The sequence below is a fragment of the Dermacentor silvarum genome, chromosome 6 (genome assembly GCF_013339745.2).
Source record: "Dermacentor silvarum isolate Dsil-2018 chromosome 6, BIME_Dsil_1.4, whole genome shotgun sequence".
Lineage (NCBI taxonomy): Eukaryota > Metazoa > Arthropoda > Arachnida > Ixodida > Ixodidae > Dermacentor > Dermacentor silvarum.
In genome coordinates, this window is record NC_051159.1 from 82,340,874 (window position 1) to 82,362,878 (window position 22,005).

Genomic DNA, 22,005 nt, shown 5'->3' on the forward strand with positions numbered 1-22,005 from the left:
CCACCGACGGGTCACCGATGCATCCACGTGTTTTCTTTATTGCATAAGCCTCAAAGAGCTCCAGCGTGATGCGGTCCTTCTGGCGATATAAAATCCTAGTTCTTTTCATGTAGCGGGAGGCACGCCATGTTTGTCTCCTTTTCACAGTCCCTGCAGTGCTTCGCCACGTGGGAATAGCCATCAGACGAACAGTTCGTGGAAGGCTCTTTTAAGCGAATATTAATGCAACGGCTCGTTTTTCCTATATACCCACGCCCACAAGTGAAAGAAAATTCGTATACTACAGCGCGATCGCAGGGGACGTACTCTGGCTTTTTGTGGTCAATATATATGGCGCACGTGGTGTCGTTTTCGTCCTCTATTGTCCCTGTTTCTAGCGCAGTTAAAATCTTTCCAATATGAAATTCTGGGGCTTTACATGCCAAAACCACGATATGATTAACACGCACGCCGCAGTGGCGGATTTCCGATTAATCTTGACCACGTGGGGTTCTTTAACGTGCACCCTATGCACGGTACCCCGGCTCTCTTGCGTTTCGCCCCCATCGAAATGCGGCTGCCTTGGCCGGGATTCGATTCCACGCCCTCGGGCTTAGCAGTGCAATGCCGAAGCCACTACGCCACCACGGCGGCTCAATAATACTTTGCGCAAATGCATAATCATTGCAGAGCATTATTTAGCTGAAAATGACTCATATGCAAGGTCACAAAGCCGATTGAAGCCCGAAAAACGAAGTTTAGGCAAATGCGTGTACTATACCCACAAATCCCATGCTGGCTTAACCACCGTACTTTCAGCTCCCATATAAACTAGCTATATAGTTCACTCTAGTAATTTTTGTAGGACGCTATATATATAAACTAGCTATATAGTTCACTCTAGTAATTTTTGTAGGACGCTATATCCCTCCAACAGGTTGTTACGTGTAGGCAACTCGAGCATTTGTCAATGGCGCGGAAACAGTGTACGTTGAGTGGCTTGTTCCACAGGCACAGACTGTACGTGTTTTTTATTGTTGTTCAAAATAATGTTAAAAACGCAGGCTTAATCAGCCCATAGTAGCGACGGCTGCTCTTTTTTGCTAGGCTTTACAAGAAAAACAATGATAGAAAAAGAAGTCGCAGTTTCACTCGAAAGACGAAGCATGAATTGCGATAGCAAATTGGTAGATAGCTATGCGGAGTAGGAATAGTAGTTTTCTCGGCTGCATAAACTTGCACCCATTCGCTTACTAACTGTATTAACAAGCATGGTGTCAGCGCGCACAAACAAACATGAAGAGATCACACTCGATCACCCCAGCCAACCACTGTCAAAACGCTGGCGTGAGCAAGCGCGCAGCAGCAGCGAGCAAATGCTCGTGCGGTCTATCGCTTCAGCGGAAACTGAGAGGCGAAAGCACAGCGCATGTAAAGGTAAGAGCAGTGTGGGGATCACTTTCAAGATACGGTGCACGCGACAGCCCGCAGCCGCGCAAAGTACAAGTACGCAGTTGCTGACAAATAGAATCCGCACCCTCTCCCTCCTGCTCTGCCTTCCCGTTTTCCTCCTTTCGCGTGGGAGATTGAGTCGCCAGTTCCCCTTGCGCCCGGTCGCAAGATGCGCATTTGGTGCCGCAGCTTAACGTCCCCTCCGCCCCCTCCCTCCAATCACCCCGGCCTTTCGCACGACGGAAGACGTGGCATTTGCTCTCCGCCATGCATTCGCTCTCCATAAAAGCGCGCGTCCCCCCGCGCACTTTCACTCGCACATTCAGCATACGGCGCGCGACGACGATTTTATCGCCCTTGGACTTTATACGGAACCTCACGGCGACGGCGACAATGGTGACGCCGACGGCAGAAATCTGCTTGGAGTGTCCATATATTCGCACTAAAAGATTATATATATATATATATATATATATATAATATATATATATATATATATATATATATATATATATATATATATATATATATATATATATATACCAGCGGACAACGCCCACCAGATGAAAAAAAAAACGAGCACTAGCTCCAAGAAACCACGCTCATCTATTCAATTACATCGGTATCACATGAGCATTCCTTTCGTTCTGTTCTATTGCTTGCTCATCTGTTGTTTATATGTGATAACGTAAGCGCAGCGCCCCTCAGACCACTGACGAAGCACAAAAAGGAATAGCATAGGGTTAGATTCATTATACTATCCCGGTCCTAGTCTCCCCGCAGACGTTGGATTTATTAATCTGTTTTACTTAAATTAATTACCTGTCAGGGTTGAAGACCTCAGGGTTGGGGAAAAATTCTGGGTCACGATGCAAAGCGTAGACTGGGACGATAATGGCGCAGCCCTTGGGCACTTTGACTTTTGTATCTCCGAGCACGTAGTCCTCGACCGTGGCCCTGTCTAGTCTGCAAGAAAAGGCACATTGGAGCAGAGAAGGCATTATAACACTGACGTTACAAGAATAACCGACTGACTCATCGGGACAAGAAACCAGGCAAAAACGGGATCTATCGTTTACACTTTTTCACTCTAGAAATAATTGTTTTAAACATCGTTTTTTCCCCCTTTTTATGTGATAGCGTCATATGGCATATTGAGCGAAAAAGCCGGCGTCTGTCGTCTGTAGCAGTGAAATGGCCGCTAAACTCGCATTGCCATTGGCTGCAACAGCAAGTGACGAGCGCTCCTCAACGGAGTTCCCATTGGCGGCGACGTTACGTCACGAGTTGCGCGTCGAGGGAGCAGAGCAGCCGAAAGGGAACACCTGCTGCCCCAATAACGCGCCAGGTGCTGCGTGAGGGGAGAGGGCATCGCCGCGTCGATGTTGTGCGGCGTTGGCACTAGTTCCGATGGCTGCTGCTGCTTGCTGGATCGGGCAGCACGTACCACTATGGTACATTACCCTCAGCGCCAAACTCGAAGGACTGCTCAGCGCTATTAAATTGTACATTTATGCTTTCGCATACACAACTCATAAGTGCTTAGGTGTCCTCGGATTTTATTTTTCAAGAAGACCTACTTTGTGGAATAAGATGAATATAGGTTCGTTGTGACATATACGGGTACCTAGTTTTTATCTGCAGTTTCGTTCAATTAATTCTACGTCTGTATTGCATGTCGTGTTGCGGGTCATTTTCGTCACAACGTCTATTTGTTGCCGAATTGTTGTTCTGAAGATACGCTAAAGTATTGCGATAGTGTGGCTTATCGCCCGTCAATGAATTGATGTGTCGCGAAAGAAGGAGCTTCGCAAGTATACATCACTGCCACGGTTTCTTGATTGTATAATGTCATGAGTGTACTAAATGTCAAGTCTGTCATCGACAAATGAATGTTGTACTGAGACCGACATAAAATACACGAACTAAAACTAAGTGCGGCACCTGAATTATCGATACTCCTAATGTTCTTGGCACAGAACGACAGACCCTCTTGTTTGAAGTCGTTATGTCTATCCCGCGCATACATCACAGTCTCCCACACGCATGGCTTACCTGAATCCAGGCACATACAGTCTCATTGTCTCCGAAATGACGCAATTCAGATAAGGCAGTTTGCTGACGACATCCCAGTTCAGATCCTCTCCCTGCGGGCAAAGAGGGTCCAAGTAGACTTTAATGCGCAATTTCGATGCTCATGATACCGTGCACGTTTAAGCTCTTAAGATATTATGCCATTCCACTGCAATAAATTCAGCGCCGTCAATTTCTACTTATCGTTAATGCCAGGATGCTTCAAGTGGTGTCGCGTTAAGGCGAATTATAGAGATGACAAATAACCATAACATAGGTTTACTTATTTATTATCAAGTGCAGAAATATGAGAAGGTATAGGCTTCTTTGGAGCTGACCTACTCAAAATCCCAAACACTACTCGGTAAAAAAGAGAGGAGGAAACGATATGAAAACAATGCAGAAATAAAACAAAGCACACACAGCTCACGCTATAACACAAGTCTCAAGCACGTAAGCAATGCAATCACGAGCATAAGTACCGAAAACACGCCTATAGTTATTTGGTGCAGTCGCCACATCACAATGTGAGAATTCAACATCAACACTTGCGCATAAACGTCTGTGGAATGCACAATAATCAGCTGGCACTCAATCAACACCAAAGACTGCTGCCGTCTCCGAGTAGCAGTTAGAGAGAGAGAGAGAGAGAGAGAAGTTTAATGGTACGAAATGCAGAGAGGTCGGCCTGAGGTACATTCCTCTAGCCAGCTACTCTACGCTGGGCGAAGGGGAATAGGGAAAGGAAGAGGAGCATGACGGGTGACGATGACGACAGAAGTGGGATGCAAAACATATAACAAGCAATTAGGTCTACTCAAAGCCTACAGTCTAGACCCGTACTCTTTAAATAGTCAAGTAAGGCCGACATGGCCTGAAAACAATATTTAACGTCTTGCCAAGGGCTTAAAATAACGTCCTCCGACAATGGTGGGCTGTCGAGGTGCGTGAGATCATTTGTCAACTTTTGTCGCTCTTCAACGTACTGAGGGCAGTCACACAGGACGTGACCTAGTACCAGTTACTCCAACACAATACAGTACGCAGCTTATTGGAATCCATGTTGCGTACAAAATTGACCGTAATGTATTTAGTCTTCAGTGCTTTAAGCTGAAACCGACAAGGGACACATTTAGCGCAGGCATTTAAGGTGGTCGGCCACCTTCAAAAGTCAATTTTCTTCATTTTTTTTGCTTTTTACATATTATGTATGTACAAACATTCAGTAACATGTTCCAAAAAATCATCTTCCTATCGCCATTAGTTTGGGATTTACAGTGAGTTTCCTAACCCATACCCTTGTATTGCGAAACCGAAAATCATTACTATTTCTTTAATTTAGATAATATTCAAAAGACCTTTTTTACTTTTATGTTGTTGCCAAGCAGCCACACGAACAAAAGGAGACTCTAGTGCTTTTCATGGGTGCTCCAACTATGAAGCTGGTGCGCTGTAGGCCTCTGTGTTGTTTGTGACATCTTTTTTTTTTAACAAATCTTGCTCCACCTCATGTTATGAAAATCTTGATGACTTCTTGTTGAATTATTATTTTGATATAAAATTTTGCACACTCATTCCTCACATAGAGACGTGTGCAGTGAACTAGAACAAAAATAATTGAAGCAATATGTTTGCATTTACAGCACATTTTGCGAATACATTTGGTCGAAATTTGCAATTTTTCTTACTTTGCTTAGCTTTTCGAACATTGCTTTCCTAATATTTATCACATTGCATTCATCCTAGTCCATTTCATAGGTCCCACAATTAGCTGCATAAACGCCAGAGCTTTACTCAATTGAGCAATTTATTATTTACTTATCACTGCTCGCGCGACTAGCACTTTTACCACATTTTATGACAAGAATTGCTGGCTAAAAAGTAAAATGAACCATTTTCTACAGTTTAAGTAGTTGATGAAGTTAAATAAGACATGCTTATTCAGAAAAAAAAGGTTATTTAAATCCTGGCTTACGATTTAAATAATTTCTTTTTTTTGCGTGGCCCACCACCTTAAGCTCAAGAATAATGGAGCTTCGAGTGTTATCACACTGGTACAATACGGAACTTGCACGGCATAAATAAACAAAGCACAAAAATGGCATTTGCATGTGTTGTGCGTGTACTTGGAGCGCACTGACAATAAACGCGCGGTAAAAGATTTGTCGCGGTCAATGACGAAGTCAAAACCTTTGAGTAATCGCAGTGTCGTTTTTTTGTGTGTGTCTTTGTAGACGCCTATATTGTAAATAATGTGCGCGCTCCACATTTGATCTCACTCTTAAGCTGTTTGGCATGAGCTATACTATCTGATTTTAAATGCGAAGCATTTTTGGCGAACATTTGCCACTTTGACTGTATCTATCTATCTATCTATCTATCTATCTATCTATCTATCTATCTATCTATCTTATCTATCTATCTATCTATCTATCTATCTATCTATCTATCTATCTATCTATCTATCTATCTATCTATCTATCTATCTATCTATCTATCTATCTATCTATCTATCTATCTATCTATCTATCTATCTATCTATCTATCTATCTATCTATCTATCTGCCTACGTCTTGGTGCTCTCATGGTCGTTTCGTTATCTTGGTGTGTACCAAATTAGGTATATTGTGAAAGAGTGTATAACGAACAAAAAGGATAGGTCATGACATGAATATCATGATATGTGTGTCATGTAGGTCATGAAACAGCCACCTTAGTCCTGATGGTCTCATGGTCGTTTCGTTATCTTGGTATGTCAACTGGAATGGGTTCGGACATGAGTACTAAGTGAAGGAAACACTAAAGGATGATTGTAGAAGTCATACTCATGAGCATGACTCAGCAAAAATGACAATGAGTCAGCAAAAACAATTAACACTCAGGAACCACTGAAATGAGTTCGGACATTGGTACTAAGTGAAGTAAACACTAAAGGATCATATTAGAACTCATAGTCATGCGCATGACTCAGCAAAAATGACAATGACTCAGCGAAAAATGATTAACGCTCAAAAATCACTGGAATGGGTTCGGACGTGGGCACTAAGCAAAGGAAAGACTAAAGGATGATGCTAGAAGTCAGTCATGCGCATGACTCAGCAAAAATGACAATGACTCAGCGAAACGAAATTAATATTTGCGTGCCCGTGCGCACCAAGCCATGAGGACCATGCCCTCTATACCCAAAGCTTTTGTCGGCCTCCAAACAAGGTATGTTCTTTGCAGAGGTGCGACTTCGACACCCGTACGACTGACGTTTTGCTGCATCGCTTTCCGCTATGAAAGCTCGAAACGCCTATCAAGTCGAATGGCGGAGCATTTCAATGTACAGCTCTAATGGCAGGTAACCAAAACAAATTTCGCGCCTTTAAAACAAAATGACGTCACGTCTGTTTTTAATGAATATGGCGACACATTATTTTTTCTTCCGTCGCAAGTTTTCTCTCGTCACACAGATGGTGCTAAGCCCCATGAAGCGCAGATGAATCGCCATGTTTTGAACGTATGGGCTTCTATATATGGAAGCTTCGCTACCAGGTATATTTACCTTGCCATACACGCGTACGCCACCCCACTTATTCAAACTAGTGCCTACCAATCTGAGTGTCTTCTGTCTCCTGACGTCATGCTCTACGTAGGCTCCTTTCCTCAGTTCTGCTCTGACTGTGGAATGGGTAGGCCGCGTCTTGTACGGTCTGCAATGACTATGCAATGGTAGGCAGCATGGCTACCAAGATCGACGGCGTGAACAGAAAAGAGAACGGGCACAGCCGCGGTGGTAGGTGACCCCCGACGATGAGTGGGCCGTGGACGCCATGCGTAAGCGCGTTGCTCGCCTGGACCGCGAGGCGGAAATAAATGCTAACCGTCCATGTGGCCCCGATCCCGCAAAACTTGGAACTTTTCACCGGAGCAACGGTCAATCACTACATACAACGCTTCGCTGGTCATCCGCCGTCACAGAGTGGAATGGCGCTGAATTTTAGTTTTTTTTTTTTTTTTGCCCCTGTCCAGATGTGGCCGTCGGAGCCGGGATTCGAGCCCGCGACCTCGTGCTCAGCAGCGCAACGCCTTAGCCGCTACGCCACCGCAGCGACGTTAAACATTACATAATCTACAAGTATAGTCCGGTCCCGAATTGCTTTCGGTCACTAAGCTGAAGCGATTCGTATTGCCTTTCGCGTTCCGTTAGGTTCCGCTCTTTGTGCTCACGTGAGTGGCGAAACATTCGTCGGCTTCGCTGCGCAGCTTGGCTTGGATGGCCGGATCCAGGGCCAGGTGGTAAGCGGCGCAGGAAAGCACAGTCGAGAAGGCATCGTAGGCGGCGAGAAGAAAGAGCACACACTGCGCCAAGGCCTCGTCTTCATTCAGCACTGCATGCAAACAGATTTGAGTTTGGCTCCACAGCATTAGATGTGTACTTAGAGTTAGCATAATTATTTAAAATAACCGGTTGTATTGCATAAGCATGCTCCTTGCACTGTATTACTCGAAGAGTAATCCAGTGCAAACGTCTTTGAAGTAGCAAACACCTTTGAAGTGCCACCGGCGCATCCTATTCGGCGGCGCTGAATTTCCGTCTGGAAGCTGTTTCTGTACGTCACGTTTTTTCTAATGTGGTCCGACGGTGTTGAGAACAAAGTGCACGCATCGTCGCGCTAAGAAGGTGTTACCGATATAGATCGCCGAAAACGATGTCACAGCATTTGACACGAACCGTGTATTTCGCTAACCGCCGCAAGCACAAAAATCGGTTCCCATTCGCCCAATAACCGCTCTTGTCTAGTCCTCGGTAGTGGGTGAGCGCAAATTATTGAGGATCAAGCAGGCAAGCAAAGATAAGATCGTGGTCTTCACAGTGGAGAGTGCTACGGTCGCAGTAAATCAGTTCAGAGCCAAAGAAGTCGCTTGTCTGCTGTCAAAGCGTAAGCTTTCCTTGGCGAACTCCCCAGCCCTGCCACGAGAAAGGTGTAATGCCTTGTATTTCTTTAGAGCGCAGCTCTTACACGCCCGTTCCTGTGGCGAGCATCGGCGTCGGCGTCCTCGGCGTAATCGAGCGCGAACGAACACAGTGAAGGATGAAAGCGAACGCGGAGCGCAGCCGGAGATGGAAGACGGTGATAGCGAAGGGAGCGCGAGGAGGAAAGTGGAGGAGGAGGAGAGTACGGCGAAAGCGTGAGAAGAGCATAGTGCCGCAGAAGATGGACTCCGCGGCGACGGTGGCTACCAGATGGCGCCAGAGTAGCGCGCGTCGTCTGTTCACCGATGGCGCCAACGACACAACGTATGGAAACAAAGCGCTGCATGAGCGGAGGTCTGTCTGCAGCGGCTGCTGTGCATCGCGCCCACGAGTCACCCACGCACTGCCTCTCGCGATCTCCCGATTAGCGAGGCAGTCGCGCCACACTTCGCTCCGTTTGCAACGTGCCGCACGAGACAGATTGTCCGCGCCAGCCACTATATCGCGAAATGAAAACAGGTATAGAGCTGCGCTCAAATTTCGCATTATGGAGCATCGTAATCGTTGGCGAACTTTTTTTTCCTCCAAGTTAACTATCATGATGGAGAAATGGCTGTGTACGACCCCAACTTGTATAGGCCTACTTCGCTGCTCAGCGCATACGAGTTAGGAAGAACATGGCGGGCAACAATGTGTGCGATGGAGAGGAGGAAGATGTCGCTACTTAGCAAAAAAGCTACAAGAATTCCGAGAATTGTCTGCTAAAGTGTAAGCATTTTTTGGCTCGGCTATGACTTCGTGTTTGCTTAGCTTTGCTTACTTGGCTTTCCTAGGTTATGCACGTCTATCCATGGCCTTTCAGGTGGCAAAGAGTGCTTACGCTTTAGTAGAAAATTGTCAGATTTTCTCGCGGCATCCGGCCCCTTCAATGCAATTGTACCGATTAGGCGGGAACGCCCGGCTCGAGCGCGTCTTGACAGAGCAAAGCAGTCGAAAGGGAACACCAGCTGCCGCAGTAAACCGTGAGGTGGTGCGTTAGGGGAGGGTGCATAACCACGATGCCATGTCACCCTCGCTGCCGCTCTCGCAAGCCTGTGTAATGCGCGCATTCCTTGTCCACAGAACCGCTCGCCTGCGTTCTGACTGCGCCTCGGTAAGGCCCAATAAAAACACGGCAAGCATCTGAATGCACTCGCTCGCCCGCGAGGTGTTCATAACTCAAAGGACACTCAGCAGTTGGCTCACCCAAATTCAGTTTGCCCACCCCTGGATTTCAACTTGTCCACCCCCAAATTTCAAGTTGGCCCATCCTCAAACTTGTATTTGGCCCATGTACAAATTCTAAGTTGGCCCAGCCACGAATTTCAAGTTGGCCCAGCCACGAATTTCAAGTTGGCCCAGCCACGAATTTCAAGTTGGCCCAGCCATGAATTTCAAAGTTGGCCCACCCACAAGCTTCCAGTTGGCCCACTTGCAAATTTCAAGTTGGTTCATCTCCAAACTTAAGTTGGCCAACCCCTACTATAAGCTTCCCCACGCATTTTCTAAGGAGCCCTATGTATATTCATGGGTATTCTCTTTTTATTTCCTTTTTTTTTTTGCTTTAAATTACTCTTCATGGGCCGGTATTTTGTAGCGACGCCTTTAAAGCAATAATGCCTTTTCGCGCTTATCGCGCTTTGTCAGTGGTCGGAGCGACGGTCCGCTCGCGTTATCAACGGGATCCGCCGGCCGTGAGCGGCGGATGATAAGACTAGAGTAGAATAAGTCATAATGCCTCGCTACAAAAGTGCGGCCATGGCTTAAAGAAGCCACCAATCATCTACATTTTTACTATCATAACGATTAAATGCCTGCAGATTACGCATTTTTGCGCAGATACAAGACATTACACGTTTCGCGTGACAGGGCTGGGTAGCTCAACAAAGAAAGCTTGCGCTTTAGAAAAAAGCATATCCAGAGAATTTAGTCTACTATACCACTGCGAGCTGGATTGCTGCCGGGGCTCATTTTCGAATCGAGATCGAACATGGCGGCTTCCCTGTCCGCTGAGGTATCAGGTGATTGCGTGAGTGTGCCCTTCTGAGCGTCCATCATGAGTTGAAGGAAGTCCTCGTGCCGCTGAAAATGAACAAAACGTTTTGTAAAAAACCGGCGTGCACTCTATACGGCTCTCATTATATCATCATACAATGTACGTTCTGTAGAAAGTAATTCATAACGAGGCTGGCGTTAATTATGCGCCAGTTCACGCTCACGCAAATGCACCACAACGTGTCCGCAAAATGCGAGGCGAATGACACCGGCTGCTCAGAAAACTCGGGAAATGCTTTTCTTTTTAACCAGTTATGTTCTCCTAGTCACTAAGCGCAAATTTCCGAGCATGTCCTAGTGGATTTCTGACAAAATTAACGTTGAAATAAAAAAAGCGCATCTAGCTTCTTCCAAACGGTATTCTTTAACCAAATTTTGGGATAACAAAAAGAAAACTGGCTCCAATCCGCGCTGTGAAGGTGGATGGACAGGTTGGTTGGACATTCGCTGTCCAACCACCCAGAACGATTACCATTGTCACGTCACTTGAATACACACACGTGACTCTACAAAGAGTGAAACCAGAGACAAGTGAAATGTACTTAAACACACCCTTTATTACTTCACAACGGCATTATATTCACGCTGTTCTTCTGGCGTCCTTACTTTCCGTGGTCTACCCATGGTAGCCTGGAATGAACTGAATGAGTTACTATGCCGTGGTGACGCCACTACGTGATTTCTATGCTGTTGGGTACTTTTCCACTCGGAGTAGCTCACGCAACCGTAATTTAAACCTGGAAACACACGCGGGAGAAGGAACATGCTTCCCATTATTCGCAGACGTCATTAGCATACATTATACGGTTAGCACTTCACACGAGGGTTTTGAATGACGTCAACCCCTTTCGAAGCAGCTGCAAACCTAATTTTTACCGGAACGTGTCGGAGGGTGTTCCTATTGTTCACACGCGCGTTATCATCCATCATGTTTGGATGCTTGTTTTGTGGTTTTTCTTTTCAAAATTAGTGCCGAGCTGTATGCTATATGCCTGATTTCAAAGGAGATATGCTGTTTGTATTCAATTTTTAGCCTGGCGTTTTTTGCTTACGCCGACAGGAAAATTGCCTTGGCTGATACAGGTATACAGCTTCGCTGTAAAACCGACGCATCACCAACGGCAAAGTACGCCCAATCCACAATGGTGATATCACTTCAGGGGCAGACTTCACAATCGCTCCACAGGGATTGCTTTATTCATTCCGCTCCTTTATCCGCGTCACTTTCACCACTGGAGTAGTCCGAGCTTAAATTCGAAACTCCCGCACAAGCTCCCTGGTCAATTTGAGACTGTACCATCGGCTCTGTCTGAAATGTGCATTAACCGACAGCTACCTATGCCATCTTACACCAGTGTCACACGTGCGCTTGTGATCGCGATCGGGCCCGATCCGGATTGAGCTTGATCCGGATCGGGTGATGCTACACGGTCATTTGTGATCACGATCTTGCGGGAGCCTGATCCCGACAATCGCGATCGCAGGCTGACTTCTGTGCCTTCTAGCGCAGTATTCTCAAAACGCTAAAAACAAGAAAGTGAGGGCACCTCAATAAAAGGACGTTTAAAAACATTTTTTATCAGCAACAGTAAGCTGTAAAATTTAAATATTGTCCAAATTTAACCATATGTTGCAAATATCAATTTGTAGCCAAGGCATTATGCAGTACTGAGAGTGGCCGACGATCAGCAAACGATAATAACTCGATACGAATTGTTGCGCCATGTACCAGTGACCATTGCTGATCGCCATCAAGAAATCTGATCCGGATCAAACCCGATCGCAATAGGAAGTGTACGTGTGACACCGGTCTTACACTAGCCATATATTCGTGTTATATCTGTGGTGCGTTAGGAACAGCAGAACACGTTGTTGCAAAGGAGCTGTCGAGTCTAACAGGTAGCACTAGGTCTGTGGCCTGGAGCTTGATCAGAACGAACAGCTAAGAGGGCCCAGGAGAAGACGAGGCAACGTAACGAACAACAAAACATTTAATTACACAGCTACGTAAAGAGCAGGTCAGCTCGACAAGCGGCTAGTGAAGAACGAAAGCGAGAGGAGCATGGTACAGCTTAGCTTGCTGTCTCGAGGAAGGTAATCGACGTTCTCCGTGCTTTACTTGTATTGAATTGACTTTTCCAGGCACGTGGCCACTGTGCGGCACCGTCAGTACACTGTACCGTCAGCATGAGCTAGAGAGACGGGAACAAGACTTGGCACCGGGGCACAAGCACACACACATGCGCCAATTAGCGAGAGCACGCCCATTCACTCTCGCGGAAAGCATTGAGCTATTAGCGTTTTTAACTGCCCGAATTCTATTTGGCTTCGTTCTTTGCTACGTAAGACGAATGTTCGTCACAGATGCGAGCCGTCAAAACGTTGAATACACAGCTTACAGAGACGAATTGATTCCCTGTTTTAGAAAAATGATTTATTTCTGCAGAGCTGCCGAAGAGATAGAGAGAATCAGAAACAGAATAAAGGAAAGGCAGGCAGGTTAACCAGATGCACGTCTGGTTTGCTACCTTGAACTGGGGGAAGGGAGTATAGGGATGAATAGAGAGAGAGAAAAAGAGGAGATATAGAGAGCACATCTTATGTCTCTGTCCCCAGTACGACGTCGAGCGTGAAGCTCTCAGGACAGCATTGAACCGGCTAGACTCAAGACCATTTTCCAAAATGAAGATCCTTGGACCATGGCCGTACGTGTCGATGGCACAGAAAGCGACAAAAGCGTTGTTGCAGTACTTGAAGTCGACAGGTCTTGGCGATCTTGTGTAGACTTGGTGCGACCCTTCGGAGTTAGCGAAGCTATATAGGAACATCACTATATGTCTCATGGCCTGTCCAACAAAGCAATGTCGAGCTTAAGATTTACCATTCGCATTCCTTTAAAACATTGGCTCCGTAGAAAAACTCTAGAATATCTTCATCGGTGCATTTGTTTTATTGCGATAGCAAATATAAGGACACTGCAAGCGAATTTTCGCCGCCGTTGTCATCGCTGTGGCATATATTTAAGTAAATGTATGCTATATGCTTGTCTATGCTGTATATGCGGGTTGTATTGCTACACCATTCAATCTCTAAAGTTGCTCACACCGGGCCTTACGTTCTTCACTGAATTATTGCTAAAATTTTTGAGAATGGTAGCCCGCAAACAAATTTCATGAAACGTAACATTCACAGCCTATGCCTTTTATGCTAATTACTCTCGCACCACTATTAAAAGTGCAAAACACTATCAGTGCTCAAACCTGAAAGCGATGCAATTTACTGGCGCGGGTCTTTACGCGCAGCGTATCGGCGCCCGTGTGATGTCATTACAGGCCCTGCACGGCATGTTAAGCTTTTTAAGGGTGCCAGAAATACTGGCACACCCCCGTATTTCGCGTCCGCATTAGTCGGACCCGCGTATAGTTAGAACACTGTCCGAGAAGTGCAAGCGCTACGCGAAACCTTGCCATCACAGTCAGTGCGTCACCCTTCGGGGCGAAACTGCCAATTTTCGTGCGAATACGTTATAGCCCCATTAAGCAAAAATTCGGCGTTGTCGGCGTCGCCGCCAAGGGATCGTACCAAAAATGGCCGACGGCGCAAAGAGTTAAAACACGTCAAAAATGCTCGGAATGATGTGATATGTCTCAGTGAGGTCCCAGTAAACAAAGCAATTAGTGGCACTGAAAAGAAAATTTCGTAAATTTAGGTCTGGGTGGGAAAGGAACCCGAGCCTCGGGGGTGCGAGACAAGCCCGCTTCCCCGACGCCACGGTGGCTCCACCTGGAAATATTCTTGAAAAATTCATATACAACCTGGAAAAATTATCTGCCTTTGATCAGAGAGCGTCATCCCTCTGTCTGAGCGCGGATGCAAACGAGCTATCTTCATGAGCACATTGCTACAACCAACGCTTTACCCAACGTATTTTTTTCTTTTTTTTTTACGTCAGATACACACATTGTAGACATTCATCTTTCACATAATCATCAGAACGCTAAACTTTCATCACACTTCTACCTTCTTAAGAAAATCGCTTTTCTCTTAATCGTCCTATCTGAAATACCCGACATCTTTCTTTAGATAAGCACAAACGGCAGAGAGAGATAAATGAGATGCGAAAGGCAGGGAGGTTAACCGGAAGGTAGATATCCAGTTTGCTACCCTGCACTGGGGAAGAGGTAAGGGGAGACAGAAAAAAAATAAAGAAAAATGTACACACATAGAAAGAGAGGGAGTTTGTGTGTGTGTGTGTGTGTGTGTGTGTGTGTGTGTGTGTGTGTGCGCACGCACGCACGCACGCACGCATTATTATTAGCGCACGCACGCACGCATATTATTAGCGACTAATATTATTGGTTATAACTTGACAGCATAGACAGCCACGTGCGTGGCAGGTTCAGGGAATGTATGCCGTAGAATAAGTCAGTGCTCGACAGCGTACTGCGGAATATTAAACTTTCTACAAAACACACATCAAACAACCTTACGACGGTACTGTGAAGAGGCAAGTACGCGTATAGCTATAGCGCAACACAGGAAACTTACTTGGTGGTTCCTTTCCCGGTTTTCAATTATGTTCATTGAAAATTTCTTGAAATACTGGAAGATGGCTGAGTTGAAAGGTCCTATCTTCAGGACGGATGCCAAGCTGGGAAATAACTCTGTCATGAATGAATGTCATGAACGAATGTCAGGAATGAATATTATCCGAAAACAATAAAGAATAATTTATAGGCACGTTCCTTTTACTACATTTATATAACTAAAGGGTGGTTGCTACTTGTGGCTGTACTATACCATCACGTCGGAAGGAAATGTAAAGGTGGGGCATCAGTTCTGCGGAAACCCGCAAGACGGAAAACGACACTTGCTTTGGATGTGTCCTTCAACGGTGGTCATCAGACTTAAGATAAACAAAGGCAAGACTGAAAGCAAGTCCACGTGAAAACTACGACCGTTGGGTGATGAACTACAAGTTCGGAAAGACACTGCTGCTGCCTTGCATGATGCGGAGTTGGAAGCTTTTATTTAACTTTATTTTCTTCTTTATGCTTTGTGGCAAAACTTCCCGATAAAATAATAACGATTGATGAAAAGTAAAGACTGTAATACACCTGACAGCAGCCAGAATCTACAGCCGTATGGCTCAGATGATTGTACGACCGTCCCGGAAAGGTGTTGGTCCACGGAAATGCGCTTAAAAAGTGAATGAGATCAGGCACGTTCTAGTCCCTTACTTGATATCGCTAGTCGAAGTGTCAAGTCACCCGCAAAAGCTTTGTTAGCGTTCGTGACAAATTCATTGGACGAGTCTGAATGCGAATCCAGTTTTGTGCCGAAGGCGCATCTGGCAATGACATCCAGCCCATAATCGCCGAAAAACCTGCAATAGAGTGAAACAAAACGCAATATTTCTTAAAGTTACCCGCCAACTAACACTTGCATGAAAGCTTATCTCCCCTGCTTATGCGAGACGCTATACAATTCCTCTCGTTTGAAATTCGAGAGAACTCTGTGATACCGGAACTAACAAGACATCAACATAAGGACCAATGACGCCCCACATGATCTCCCCCAGCTCTCACTTAATCTTACGTCAGTACCTTACTAAAATATCTCCGCAACGTAATATACATTGGCCCGAAAGCAAGTTCACTTTAAAATAGATGTTCTACATTAACATTAGCAATGGGTAGTTGACCCACACATAACATCCGCCAGATATGAATGCCTATAAGGCATCACAAATTGTCCGATGGCAGGATTCAACCAGTTGACCCCTAGCACAACAGCTCGCTTTTACTTAGCTTACGTTTACTTCAATTCATACTGCCACTACTAGCTACGAGTCTTACAGTTCGTGTAACATTCTAACATGTTGCTATCGCATTCGTTGCATCGCCCTTATGTCGAAACTACGATATGTTAAAGCGAAGCTTCCTTTGCCTCTTCCTTCGACTTTCCCCACTGCGGCTGCTGCTGCTGCTATTGCTGTCTGGCACAGCACGCCGGAGGGGGGGGGGGGGGGGTTCAGCTACGGATATGCTACGGACCATAATCAGTTGCACTTCGCTCCTCGAAGAGCCAGGACGTGTATTGAGTGAGCTCCTGAACAACGTGCACTTTGCAATGTGCTGAACGCGGAATCATGGACCCGGGACCTCAAAGAGCTGCAACGTAATGCTAAGGCATTTACTCGCATTTATCGCTAAATCGCCACTGCATTTTTGTTCTCTTATCGCTCCTACGCTCTAAATTGGCCAAGAAAATGAACCAGCACCAACTTGCCCAACGTTTCGTTCTGCTGCACAGTATGACTGTCATAGATGTGGATAAGTGCAAAACGAAATAAAAATGACGCATCAACGGTTGCGTACGACCAGCCGATTAAGGCGAATGTTGCATTACTCAATATCGTAGCAAACATTCTTGGAACGGGGGTGGGGTATTTCGTAAGTGTCCCCCTAGTGGAATATGTCCATTTATTGACCACCTATTAAAGTTTTGATTGGATGGGCTGGGGTACGCGTGAGAAGGATACAGCCACCCCCCCCCCCCCCCCTTCCAGTCAATCAGTACTTCAGCAGCAGACGAAATGGACATGTCCACCAGGTAGACACTTACAGAATACCCCTTCCCCTCCCCCTGTAACGAGGAAAGAGACAAAAAAAAGCTACGTTTGCAAGAATGGGTTGATATCCATTTTCGCGATTATGAGCACTCGTGCTCCTGATCGGTAACCCATTTTACTGAACTATTTCTGTTTACTAAAGTGCATGGGGCACACTTGCTGAGAAGCAAACACACATATCGTGACTTACTGCTTTATGTCCACATCTTTCTTTTCGTCGGCTGCCTGTCTCAGGTGTTTTGACGTGTTTTTTACGCAACCAAGTAACAAGTTGTTCATCTGCAAATAAAAATAAAACAGTGGATGGTTTATGCACTCATTGCCCCAGTAAAGTAACGGCATTTAACTTTTAAATAACCTTTTACAGCCTCTAAAAATTTGGACAGGTAGTTTGACATGTTTATGTGGTTTCCTGTCTAATTACTTTGGTCATTAACCAGTCAAGAGTGTTTGTTTTTCATCCAAGCCAAGCTAACTTCTCGAAAGCGAAACGACGCTTTTAGATGTGATAGGCAGTTCAGCGTGTTGCCGTAGCCACGCTGTGGGCTAATATTGTAGTGCTGGCACCCATTCACGCTACAACTACCTCTATAAATCAAGGTCATTTCATTTCCGTCAACGCCTTATAACACATTCTGGCCAATTGTCAGTCCCTTTAAAAGCTTTAACATGGCCTGTAGGGCCTGTAATGACATCGCGCGGGTGCCACTACGCTTCCCGTAAAGAGTCTCGCCAGTAAAATTACATCACTTTCAGGTTTGAGCACTGGGAATGTTTTGCACGTTCAATAATAGCCTGAGAAGATGTAAGATAAAAGACATGCGCTGTTAATGTTACGCGTCATTAAATTTGTTTGCGGGCGGCCATTTTCAGAATTTTGAGGAATAACTTATTGAAGAACGTAATACTTCGTATGAAGAACTTTAGTGATTGAATAGTGTAGCAATATGAACCGCATATACGGAATGGATAAGCATATATATATATGCGGGGCCCCACGGCGATGGCGACACCGATAACAACGACGAAAATTCTCTCGGAGTGGCCATATAATTGCTATCGCAAAAATATTGGAGAAAAGGGAAATGAAAGTGGATGGAAAGTTAAGTTGCCGCTGGTGGAATCCAAACCCACAATAACAGTGCTCACCTTACGAAGCTTGCCGGTTGTAAAGGCCGGACTGGACGCAGTTCGAATCTTCTTCCACTGATCTCCAGACACCGCACCCATCATGTTGTCCACAATGGGGTCAAAGAAGTGCACGTGCTAAAACAAAGAGAGAAACAGCTGACATCACCAGTAATGCATTTAGAAACAGCAGTGTCCTTTCTTTCCACACGCTTGACAATTTTGTAACGTTCACGCCCCAAATATTTTTCTTCTTTCTGTTCCGCACTGTGCGAAGTGCTAGCTAATGAGTAGAATAAATAGTTTTTAAAATTGTTCTTATGTGTGTAGCTGTGTTCACGGACAGCGCACTGGCACAACCCTATCGAAAAAAAAAAACTGATATTCATCATAATTACGATATCGAGTAACCCAATATGAACATATGGGACTCCACATAAAAAATATGTTTGTTTTCATATATGTAGTATGGGATTATTGGATATGGTCGCTATGGGGCATATACGTTTTTAATGGGGAGGAAATCAGCATTTTTTGTTCAAATAATACAGCTGGGCTTGTTGAAGTTGTTTTTGGTCAGTACTTCAGTAAACGACTAAATGGGCCTAGCATTGATACGCTAGACTAACCCATTACTTAGCCATCTTTACAGAGGTCTCATACATGTACAACGTTCATACACAGGGGCCTTCAAAACAAATCTCAGGAAGGTCACACTACAAAGCAATCTTGTAGTCATAAATAAAGAAAATAAAGAAAAGTATCATGAGCCTGTGAGGACAGTAAACGGCTGACTACGTTGCGTCACTTACTAAAGGGTTTCTGCGAGACTCCAGGACCTGCTGGTACGTCGATAAAGAAATGCGGCGAATGTATGATTTCCGGCGTTATAGCCATCGTACATCTGCTTACTTTATGCTCCCTCTACATTCGATAAACTGCATACCTATGAGAACTGCCTTGAGAGGTTCAATTTATTTTGTAAGACATAAATATATATAAAAAATGTGGATGTAGGAACAGCCGCGTCGCCGTAGCCTAGCCGGTAGTCCAACGCACGCGCATTGCGGAGGTTGTAGGTTTGGCATCCACCGGCGGCAAGTTGCGTTATTTTTTTTTTTGCGTCTACATTTATTTCCCTTTAGCTTATCACTTCTACACTTGAATAAAAACAATAAATAATTTTAGTTGTGCATTCCTTGGCATCATTATCTATTGGCTTCATAAGGCTACGACTAACAGAATCTGGGCCCCTCAGTTCGTCTTCTCGCTGATTAAATTATTTTGATTAGCTGGGTCACTGTTTTGTTTAACCATATGTGGTAGTAAGACTAATTTACTAAAAAAGGCGTGGTAAAGAAATTGTGTTTAGCTGCGAGCAGTGGTACGCTCGAGCAATGTATTTGTTCATGCAAGAACACATCACGTGCTGACCGTATAATTTTGTGGCTTATACTCGTATGCAGCGGCGCCTTCTCCTTAAAGTTATGTGCCGGTTCAAAGACTAATGCATACCTGTCTATCGGAAACCGAGGCGAAGTCTTTTACGAGAACCTGCTTTATCAAATCCGGCTCCGCAACCACCAGTGTCGGCTTGCCACCTTCGTAGATGCTGAAAATATTTGTGGAAAACGCCAGTTAGAATGATTGGAAATACTGAGTTTGGCCTCATTTAAAGTATACGGTTGGTTCTTCCATGGTATAGATATAACTCTGCATGCAGATAACAGAATTTTCGAGGTCAGTTTTTTTTAACCATATGTGGTAGTAAGACTAATTTATTAAAAGGCGTGGTAAAGACATTGTGTTCAGCTGCAAGCAGTGGTACGAGCAATGTATTTGTTCGTGCAAGAACGCATCACGTGCTCTGCATGCCGATAACAGAATTTGCGGAAATCGAAAAGTAAAACTCATGGAAGTATCATAATGAAAAGTGAACTCTGTTTAAAGGCACTGAATAAGCCCCGAGCAAAATCGTTACCTAAAATATTGGATGGTCGTATAAAACGATACGTGATTTTTAATTATGACACCATAAGGCATTATAGGATATCGTGTTTATGAGGGGATTGACTGAACTTTCAGCAGGAGAAATTGAGTTTAAAAGTTCACAAGTGGGCTATCCGGCGACAAATAGTCAAATAAATACAAAAGCAATGTAATTTGAAATTAGGTGTAGTTCTGGCAGTCAGTCAAGCCTGAATCAAAGCCTACTGTGTCGCTTACCCGAACAGTCTTCCAAGTTTTCGACATCTTTCGTAGTCGATAAGGGCAATAGGCTAGAAAGGAAGATACGCGAAAATATATGCAATCAGATGTATTTCTGTGTGATTATGCGTTTTTTTATTCAGCTGTAACCAAATGTGCTGTCTTTTTCCCCGTCACATGATCAAATTTATGGTATACAGTAGCCGATAATATGCTGTCCCCACAGCCAGAAATGGTACAAAGAAAGGCAGTTAGATTCGTTTTTAGGAAATATAAAATATATGACTCTCCTTCCCAGCTTTATGGCCAGCATTAATGTTTCTACTTTGGAGCTTCGTCGAAAAAATATATCCCCTTTCTTTTTGGCATAAGCTTTTGAACAGCGAATTCGAGAAACCTGTTCTATCATATCTTGTCTCTTCAAGGACACGAAAGGCTTGGCACACACAGGAGCATGTATTAAAGACCATTTTTGCCTGGACGAATTCATTTTGGCACAGCTTTTTTCCGAAGACCATTTACGAATCAAATTTGTTTCCTAAGTGAGTTTTTGAAGCACAAGATCTTTCCTAAGCGCTCGAAAAACATTTTATGAGTTAAGTTAGTCGTTTGGTTTAGCTCCAACCACATTTTTAGTGTGGGGCCTAAATTTTTTAATATCTTACATCATTTTGTGTATGTGTATAAGTGTATGAATATTGCATAGCAAATTTATTTTCTACTTGAATATTCTCAGGAAGCTTTTTAAATTTCTTATTCCAGCTTGTTTGTCGCTGTGAATTCATATCTTCTGAGCTCATTCTTGGTTGTACTTGTTTTTATATGAATCTACTCCTGCTTGAGCCAAAATATGGCCGCCTGCACTATATTGAAATAAGTGCGTAATTATTAAATAAATAAATAAATAAATAAATAAATAAATAAATAAATAAATAAATAAATAAATAAATAAATAAATAAATAAATAAATAAATAAATAAATAAATAAATAATTTCAAAAATAATAAACTTAAGCGCGATTACTGGTTTTCTTATTGTTTCACAGCTTCTTGAACATGCCGAAAAATTTTGTAAATCGTATGACGCGATGTTTTCACGGTGATAAACTAAAGAAGCCAAATAATTTAGGCAGAAACTGTTAGAGCGAAATGATAAATAAGATATTACATACCGGTAGGTTTTACAGAGACGACATATTCCAGAATGCATGGTGCTACGTTTAGTAGCAGAGTTCCAGCAGGTTGTGCTGGGCGCTGATATTGGGATGATTTCATATTCTGGTAATAGCATCAGGCTAACCGAACGCTTGTCTTGATTTATTTGTGTTCCTTCGTTACCTCTGAACTGACTGCCTAAACATGATGTCGGTGTGACAGGCGACGCGCACATCAGCAAAAAAAAAAAAAAAAAAAAAAGTTGTGACAGAAACTTCGCAGGAAATAATTTCTTTGGAGTAGGCACCTTGAACAAACGACGC

At 44.3% G+C, this 22,005-nt stretch overlaps 1 protein-coding gene across 1 annotated transcript in view; it reads right to left on the reverse strand.

Moving 5' to 3' along the window:
- The window catches only part of LOC119456758 (uncharacterized), a 119,194-nt gene that overhangs the window by 94,913 nt on the left and 2,276 nt on the right, over positions 1-22,005 (reverse strand). Inside the window, exons 2-12 of the mRNA XM_049669066.1 lie at positions 21,990-22,005; positions 20,547-20,599; positions 19,836-19,932; positions 18,342-18,458; positions 17,383-17,471; positions 15,799-15,944; positions 15,107-15,222; positions 10,444-10,585; positions 7,717-7,877; positions 3,487-3,578; positions 2,254-2,397 (exon numbers count right to left, since the gene is read on the reverse strand). The exon at positions 21,990-22,005 is cut by the window's right edge and continues 81 nt beyond it. Coding sequence (XP_049525023.1) covers positions 2,254-2,397; positions 3,487-3,578; positions 7,717-7,877; positions 10,444-10,585; positions 15,107-15,222; positions 15,799-15,944; positions 17,383-17,471; positions 18,342-18,458; positions 19,836-19,932; positions 20,547-20,599; positions 21,990-22,005 — 1,173 coding nt within the window. The remainder of the gene's footprint in view (positions 1-2,253; positions 2,398-3,486; positions 3,579-7,716; positions 7,878-10,443; positions 10,586-15,106; positions 15,223-15,798; positions 15,945-17,382; positions 17,472-18,341; positions 18,459-19,835; positions 19,933-20,546; positions 20,600-21,989) is intronic.